This window comes from Colletotrichum gloeosporioides (genome assembly GCF_011800055.1).
Source record: "Colletotrichum gloeosporioides strain Lc1 chromosome Unknown consensus_41, whole genome shotgun sequence".
Lineage (NCBI taxonomy): Eukaryota > Fungi > Ascomycota > Sordariomycetes > Glomerellales > Glomerellaceae > Colletotrichum > Colletotrichum gloeosporioides.
Genome location: NW_025544686.1, coordinates 128,763 through 137,460, shown reverse-complemented (window position 1 = coordinate 137,460; position 8,698 = coordinate 128,763). Strand labels below are relative to the sequence as shown.

General features: G+C 56.7%; 3 protein-coding genes across 3 annotated transcripts; 2 read left to right on the top strand and 1 right to left on the bottom strand.

Annotated features, from left to right (window-relative positions):
- Positions 1-980: 980 nt before the first annotated feature.
- GCG54_00005640 (uncharacterized protein) lies at positions 981-2,465 on the top strand (the record flags this gene model as incomplete). Its single annotated transcript, XM_045405658.1, has 1 exon — positions 981-2,465. The coding sequence occupies one exon, from the start codon at positions 981-983 to the stop codon at positions 2,463-2,465; it is 1,485 nt and encodes a 494-aa protein (XP_045264760.1).
- Positions 2,466-3,995: 1,530 nt separating this feature from the next.
- GCG54_00005639 (26S proteasome regulatory subunit 6B-like) lies at positions 3,996-5,382 on the bottom strand (the record flags this gene model as incomplete). The annotated part of the gene is made up of 3 exons (XM_045405657.1): positions 3,996-4,965; positions 5,031-5,129; positions 5,186-5,382. 3 exons carry the CDS (start codon positions 5,380-5,382, stop codon positions 3,996-3,998), a joined length of 1,266 nt encoding a protein of 421 aa, XP_045264759.1.
- Positions 5,383-6,259: 877 nt separating this feature from the next.
- Positions 6,260-6,839, top strand: GCG54_00005638 (uncharacterized protein; the record flags this gene model as incomplete). Its single annotated transcript, XM_045405656.1, has 3 exons — positions 6,260-6,449; positions 6,558-6,625; positions 6,681-6,839. 3 exons carry the CDS (start codon positions 6,260-6,262, stop codon positions 6,837-6,839), a joined length of 417 nt encoding a protein of 138 aa, XP_045264758.1.
- Between the last annotated feature and the right edge of the window lie 1,859 nt (positions 6,840-8,698).

The following is an 8,698-nucleotide window of genomic DNA, read 5'->3' as shown; positions in this document are numbered from 1 at the left end:
GTCTGTCACTGTCGCTGTCTCTGCTGTCACTGCACCCGCACCCGCACCGCACCGCATTGCGCCTGGCCTGCTTCTGCTTGGCCCTGCTGCCGTCACGCTGCCGTTGCATCTCATCTCGGGCTGCAAAGTTGCAAGCTTCCAAGTTACTTTGCCTCGCGCAGCCAATCTCGATTGCAGCACTGCTGTCCCCGGCCGTCACCAAAGCCTCCCGTCCGTCGTGTAATTGGCAGACACGACGAGAGCCGCTCGCTCACCGCCTCACCGCTTCCCGCATATCAGTGCACATCCCCATCCTCTCCGTCTTCCCCGTCCTCCCAGACACTCAGACAAGAGCCAGACACGAGACACCGGCAATCAGGAAACCATCCCCCCTCCCACCCCACGACCGGGGGCCGGCCTGTTGCAACCGGCCTCACCTTGCCCAACTTCCTCATCGAAGCCGTCCTATCTGCTCTGCTCTATGCCTGTCCTGTCCGGTGTCCTTGTCTATGCCCTCCCATGTTCGAAATGCCCGTCCCCTAATTAGCCCACCCCCTTGGGCTGCGCTTCTGTTCTTGCCTTACGCAGACGCAACTTTCCTGTGTTTCCCATCTCATCCTCTCGTCCTCCCACATTTTTCTCATTCACACCCAGACCCCCTTCAGAGTTTCCCATAAGAAAGGGAGACTGCGCCGCCATGGCCTCCTGCCGCCTTCTCGTCGAACCCTGTCTCTTACACATATAACTCTACCCACGGTCGCATGCCACGACTCGCACTCGCCCTCCCAGCATCGTGCTGTTTGTTTCCCCGTACCTACTCCGAACTAAGTCTTGTATAAGCTGCGCCTACAACCTATCAGTTCCGAGCATCTTCACCATGGCTGCCCTCGTCCTTTGAGCTCCCCCTCCTTGCCCTTCTTCTCTTTCGAGCCGCCAGACTCTTCTGGCTAGCAGTGTCTTTCTCCCTATTTTCATTACACGAGGCCGCTGCATCCCTCACGATGCGTGTCCCGTCGTTTGAGGACACACTCGCTTCACCTCGCGAACACGCTGAAACGATGCATCAACCACAACCAAATTCGTTGTCGCTAATGACCGGCATCCAGCTCTGCCTCGCTCACTACTGTGACCAACATGGCCCGACCCCGCTAATGGTCACCGAGGGCCTGCCCGTTCCATGCACCACATGCTTCGACGACGGCGCCGCCAACTACGCCGATCAGGACCAGATCCGACCCCAGACAAGCGCGCCAACGTCGGCCGCCTCGCTGAACCAGACCGTCGCCATGTCAGATGCTCTGCGCAAGATGCATCTCAATGCCCACCGCAGCTCGTCATTACCCGCCTCGGAAATCGAGGCCCAAACCCAGCGCGCCGCCCTGCTGCGCGCATCCGCCAACGCCTCCCCGGCCTCGCCTCTGTCGCCCTCCGCTATCGAAACCCCACCCGAAAGCCCCCGCCGGATATCGGAGCAACAGCAGCCGCGACGAGACTCGAGTTTCCGCCGAACCTACGACGACAACGTTACCAAGCGCGCCGGCCCTTGCGACAACTGCGCGCTGACGCTGCCGCAGCGGCAAGGTGGCAAGGACAAGAATGATTTCAAAGCAGAGCGCGGCCCGACACTGCGCACTCGCGCGCCGTACGCCAGAGTCTACGGCCAGGCGTCGCCACCGACTTCGCAAGGGTCTTCTGCCAGCGATACCGACTCCGAGGGACGCCCCGAGCGAATGCACCGAAGAGCCACTGGTTCGACCACGACAAGATCTAGCATGTCTTCGGGAAGGCATGCAAGTCACACCCATTACCTCGACTACACCTCTACCCATGAACCGTTAATACCAACGTCCTTCTCGATCGTGCGATCCTCCTGCCTGCGGACACTCTCCCTCGAGACCCTCCCCCGCTCTCCCGCGAACCCGACGCCGAGCGCCTCGCCACAGTCGAGCTCCACACCCTTCGTGACCACACAAAGTGCCGGAGCTGCCGCGTCTGGCGGGCCAATCTTCTTTGGCGACCCAGTCAATGGCTACACGACGGCGTACATCTTCCGCATTTCCGACATGCACGCCCGCGGCCACAAGCGTGTCTACGCATTCCTGGCTCTCAGCACGCATAAGGAGCGGCTCGCTATGAAAACGTTCGGCTTCATGGCTACCAATTTCGCAGGCCTGGCAGAGTGGATCCAGAAGCTCGCTGAGGCGGAGGCTGAGAGGGTAGCCGAGTCTAGCCCCATTGGAGGTCTTCAACACCACAACCCGTATCCCATGATGAACATCCAAGAGAGGGAGGGACCCGACCGCGGTGGCAGCAGCTTTCTGACAGGAGGCGGCGGCTTCACCAGACGCATGGGCGGCGGACCCGGTGGTGTTTCCCTCAAAGCGAGAGGCCTGGCAGAGCTTGTTGGCATGCCCGACTTCTTTATTGAGCTGCACGCCAAGTTCGTGAAGATGATGCTGGAGCTAGGCGTTATCCTGAGCTCTTAGTTGCCCATGTAGTGGCAGCTACATACGTTACGAAACCAGACATGGCCCGAGCCATGATCTCAAAGACCCGAGAGACGATCGAAGAAGAGATACCCAGGCAGAGATTGCCGCCACGTTCACCTGTCCATACACAGGCAAATCCCAGAGAAGGCCTTTGCATCTACGCAACAGGTCGTGGTTACTATTACACGAAAAGCAGTAATGGGTAATGATAATACCTAATCACTCTGCCCACTGCTCGGAACGGACAGGAGGAGTCGGGGGAGGAGGAGAGACAGAGACTTTGCACGGGGACGAAGGATATACCCAACCACACAAACAACCAAACTACCTTTGGCGATGAGGAAATGCGGCATCTCAGCGTTGACGCATCCCATCCCCGTATTGCATCATGACTTTTGCATCAGCGACGGTTTAGCGTCTGTGGAGTTTATTTTACATGTTGAAGCTTCTTGAAGCATTTTGCAACGAGTCAAAGCAGGCAGGGAAGGGTTCCATTTTTGATAGATTACGGGCGGCGGCAGCAGGTTCTTATTGACGACGGGAAATCACGTTATGATTCACGGCTTCCTTTCTTGCTTGTTTTTTTCCCTTTCACGGCAGCTTTGTCTTTATTTGTTATTAGACAAAAGACACAGAGAGATACACAAACGGCCTTTGAGCCACGGTACGGAAAACAAAAAGGAGAGGAAAAACTTGTAGTCAGGGAAAATGGCGGAAACGACAACCGGATGATGGCGGGGAAAAGGAAAAGTGACTTTCTTCTTTTCTTTTTTAGACACTGGGATCGGATCCTGGAAATGAGAAGACGTTTTCGTGCTGAGTGGCCAATACTTGGAGATTACTTGATTTGTGCCCTTGAAGTTTGCGCGATACAATTGAACGCTCCAGAGACATGGCAACGGAATTTGGAGGTGCAAAAAACACATCGCACTCCTGTCTGATCACCCCCCAAAAACGTGACAGCTGATCAAAAGAGAGAATCGGGGGACTTGGACCTTGAACCATCGGAAGAAACCGAGTTTCAGGCCTTTACCCTTCCATCGCCCCGGTTCGGGGAGGTCGAACTCGGCTTGTTCCGGACTCGGCCGGGACCTCGACGTTGGGGTCAGACCTATGTAGAAACGGCCGATGCTCGGTTTGTGAGCCCGTTTTCCACAGTTTTGGACGTCAAGGATTGTTGATGCTACTTTCTCGGTCGGGACTTCCTGCTCGTGGGATTGTAATGCATGTTCAAAAGGCAAATTATTTGAGAGGGCTCGACCAGGATTTAATGGCAAGTCACATGTGCACTCAGTCGGCGAACACCGTCGCGTGGCTAGCAGGTACCAACGAAGCTTGTTTATCAAGAATATTGTACAACGCGACGCCGGGCTTCGCTCCCCCGAAGCCGTTGATAATAAGGAAGTCTATCCCTGCCCGCTGCCTTCCGGCCATGTCCGTCCCATTACATCGCCAATCTTGCAGCGAGTATTTCGACCCCTCCTCCGCCTTCGACTCGTCCGTGCCCTTCCGTTCGTAGCTCGTCGTTTATTTGTAGAAATCAAACTTGTTCTCATCACTCGTGCCCTTGACCTGGCTTGAGTAGGCATCCTCCAAGTCGCTCTGGATGATGTTGTAGCGGTTCTTCCTCACGGCGCGGAGACCGGCCTCCTGCATGATGGCGGCGATAACGGCACCGCTCAGAGGGTCGTTGCGCACGATCAGGGAGTCGAGGTCGACCTCGGGGGCCAGAGACATCTTGCTGGCAATGGTGGAGAAGATGAGTCTGCGCTCGCGTCGATCACGAAGACTGGGGAACTCGATCTTTCTGTCGAGACGGCCGGGACGCAGCAGGGCGGGGTCGAGGGTGTCGGCACGGTTGGTGGCCATGATGACCTTGACGTTGGCGGTCTGGTCGAAACCGTCCATCTGGTTGAGCAATTCGAGGAGAATACGCTGGACCTCACGATCGGCACCGGTCTGCGCGTCGAAACGCTTCGTCGCAATGGCGTCGATCTCGTCGATGAAGATGATGGCCGGGGCGTTCTCGCGAGCCATGCGGAAGACGTCACGAACCATACGAGGACCCTCACCAAGGTACTTCTGCACGAATTCTGAACCGACGACTCGGATGAAGTTGGCAGTTGTGGAGTTGGCAACGGCCTTGACCAACATGGTCTTTCCGGTTCCGGGAGGACCGTACAGCAGGACACCACGAGGGGGGTCGATACCGATCTGCTTGTACAGGTCGAAGTGCGTCAGAGGCAGCTCGACCGCCTCGCGAATCTCCTGCTTCTGCATATCCAGGCCACCAACATCGGCATATGTCACGTCAGGCTTCTCGTCCGCGCCCAGCATGGCAATAGAGGAGTCGGCTTCGGGAGGGAGGATATCGACGAGGGCATTGGAGTGGCGGTGGAGGGCGACGGAGGAGGAGGGCTTGAGCTTCTCGCGGTCGAGGGTAGAGAGGATGCGGACGACGTAGTTCGAACCGGTCGATGATTGGACGATTCCGGTGCTGTTGGCGGTCGTTAGCTGTCTGAAGCTTCGCCGGCGCTGACTTGTGCCGCGGGGTCAACTTACTTCTGGTCGATAGCCTCCATAAACTGCCCAATGACGAGGGGCACACTTTGGATACGCTTGATCTCCTCCTGAGCTCGGACGAGCTCACGCTTCAGACTCCTGTGGCGGCGTGTCAGCAAACCGGCGAGCTGTGGTGACGAAGCGGCAATTCGAACCTTTGCTCATCCTTGATGTATTCCTCCTGGAGCTGGATGTACTCCAGTTGCCTCTGCAGCTTCTTGAGTGTGGCATAGTCGTCGCCTCCTTCCGAAGAGATGCCCTCGAAGTTCTCAATACTAGGGATTGTTGAGGGCGCCGTCTTCTTCTGAGAAACGAAGTGGTTGGTCGGGTTTTCCACCAAAACGTCACCCATTTTGTCGGGGAGAGGAGGGGTTTCGCGAGCGGCGTTTTGAGAAGGAGCAGACTCGAGGGGTTTGACGGACCGTGTCAAGAGTGAGGTCGTGAGGATGGCGAGGTGCTGTTGGTGATGGGGGAGTCGTTGTTCACAAAGCTTGGGTGCGGTGCTGCTTGCTTGCTCTAGCTTGGCCTGTAGGCGTCAATGGATACGCATGCAGCCAGCAGCCTTTCAGCCCGGCTTAGTCAGGAATCCAGTTGAAGCTTGGACTCCGACACGTGACCTTAGAATCCCACCAGCGGGTGATTGGCCGAGAGGACGGCATGGAGCAGGGCGAAGTGCCTGCAGCACGTTACCCAGCTTGTAGGCAGCGACGGCCTCCGATTGGTGCGAGTGGGGGCCGCCTTCCCCCCATGTACAGTGGGGAGCGACTGCCAGCATCCCTGCCATGATGATGTGAGGGTCTCTCCCGCTATCCACTGTTAGCAGCTCCCCGCGGCGGCTCATACCCCGTCTTAGCAGTCCCTCCAGTGCCGGCACCTATCTCTTATCAGACCCCAAGGTCAACTGTATGGGATGATGTGGGCGTGATTCACCGGATGCCTCGTTAGGCCTGCCTCGTCCCAGCAGTCAACCTAGCACTGTACACTGTATCAGTCACTCTACGCAGTCACAGGCACACTTCTCTTCGGTCTTGTACCTTTAATCCTCCTTGCCTTCTTCAACTTCTCGACTCCTCAGCCGAAACAAGCTGGTTTCTCTCCACCAACGAGCCGTCCGGTGTGCTTCTTTTCGTCTCTCTATCGTTCAGACCGCTTCCAATCATTCTTGGGGTTTATCGTCTCACGTTGGCGTCCTCTACTCTCCCCCTCCAACACCTCAACGCCCGACCACCATGTCGTCGTCGATTGCGATCCCGATGACCCCGTCGTCGGCCACCTACGGTCACCACCACCACCAGTCCTCCCAAGGCCGGGGTGCAACCAGCTCTTCCTCTTCAACCTACTCCAGCTCCCCGCGGACGTCTTCCCCGCCTTCCGCTTCCAAGCAGAAGTCGGTCCACCAGCGTCGGCCCAGCCTGCTCAGTATGTCATCCCACCACGAGTTGGGCTCCGAGACCCGGGCCATGCCGGCCTGCTCTGCTCCGGGCGGCTGGACTACACCCATGAACCTTTACTGACTTCGAGAACCAGGCACGGCGTTGTCGAAACAAGAAAGCACCGTCATCAATATTGGCGAGCCCAACGGCACTCCCCGCCTGGTAACACCACTCCGCCCTTTGGGACAAGTGGGCACCGACTAACATGACTCCGCAGATCTCCTACCTCTCCTCCAGCCAAGGCTTCGCATGGAACCCAGAAATCTTCCTGCCTTCCTACGTCGACTGCGACTACGTCCCCCTCGAAAACCGACGGGAGCCGGTACACGAGATTGTTCTGAGCGACGAGGAGATCAACAACATGTTCCCCCAATAACGGTGCTCCTGCGGGGTCCACCATGACGAGACCACATGAACAACAACGTCCAGAGTGTTTTTAGACCGATGAATTCTCACGAGAAACCCCTTTTGTTTCTATACCACGGCGTCCGGATACGACCTAACACCCTTTCGACAATGATTTACGCACTTTGGCAGCGGATAAGGCCATGTCGGGGCTTGGGGACGAACACAAGGACATGAGCCTGGGTGGGAGTAACAGCACATCTCGCATTTCTTACCCGTCGGTCTAAAGGGACGAGGGGCACGCATCTTTTTTCCCTTTTCCTTTCTTCCTTTTCCAATGCTACCTGGGCTAAGGGGGGTCATCGGAGGAGTTGGGAATACTGCGGCGAGATGGGTTTCATTGAGAGCAATATTTCTTATTTGTTTGTTGCCGCCTTTATCTTGGACTCTTTTTCTCGATTGGATTGCGGCGTTCGTTTCGTTCGGTTTTCACAGCACATACCCTCTTCTCTCATTCGGTCGTGTACCTTTTTTTTCTCGTTTGCTTGTTGCGGTTTCCTCGGACCTGTTTTACTTGATTCCCACCAACTTTACATAGTCACAATAGAGTCACCAGGACACTATTCATGGCATTAGGTTCCGTCACCACTGTGCCCCACAATCCGGGACTTGTACTCCTGCAATGAGATAGGACGCAGACCGGGCCATCAAGCATGATCCCTTCCTCCCGGATTACGAGAGTTCGGGAGGCAAAGGTGGCACGAATCGGCTGTACAAGGGGTCCCACGGGTTCCGTCGGAGGTCAGTCGCTGCCGATCCCCTCCGAGTTGTACATACAAGTACGCAGCCTGACTTGCCGCGTGTGTTGGTGTGACGTCTTTCGCACCCTTCCTTTTCCGCATGCACAAGTGTGCCCTTTGCAGCACAGTAGGAAACCTCCAAAAAAAAAGTGCATCCAGGTCGAGTCGAGATCAACCCCCAAAAAAAGCTGCGATGAAACGGGCATCCCTTCGAACGGGCTGACTCGACCGGTCCCCTCTGGCGGCCCTGTTTCTGCACTAGCACAGTCCGTACGGTAGATGGAACGCCATGTCCGTCCCAGATGGCGTCGAGCTGAGAAAGAGGGTCCACCTTCAGTTTGTCCCAGTCCACGTCCCAGACCACACACTGCACTACCCCTCCGACCCTCCGACCCGTCGAGCCGAAAATGGTACCTTCTTACCGCTGGGTGCAGCATGCAGCACAGCGCCGTAATTAGCGCCCCCAACCGCCCGCTCAATACCGCTGCGGACCCCAGCTTTTCTTGCACATACCAAGGCCCCAAACAACGACAGTTCGTTCCGCATACCGAGAGCCCGCATCGTGTGTTTTGGTGATAGCCGCTGTATGTGCGGTCCTTCGTCCGCCCCGCGCCTGCCTCACGGCCGTCGGGACGGACTGCACCTTGTGGAGCTGGGCCTGATCCCCCCGCTTGTGCGATTCGACGCTGTGGTCTCACCCCATGCAGGTCCGTCCTGGTTCTTGGATGTGATAGCGCCGAGAGGCATCATCCCTGGCGGATCTGGCGACGACGACGGCGACGACAGGTGAATTGAACCGTGATGGTCAGTTGCCAGCCGGGAAATTGGGGGTTTGACGCCAGTGTTCGGTGTGAATGGTGGGTAATGGGGCCAACAACAACAGCAACAACAATACAACACTCCTTGATAATGCGAATGTTGGGCTGTTCAGCGCGATGTGTTGTCATGTTTACTTTCGCCCATTTGTTGCTCTCCAACTGACATCCGGCCCCATTATGCATTGTATCCCAGCCTTGGTCGTTCTTCACGCCACTCGTTGATCACCAAAACAAACCCTGCATTCGTAGCCTTGAAGGCCACTGGGCAGCTG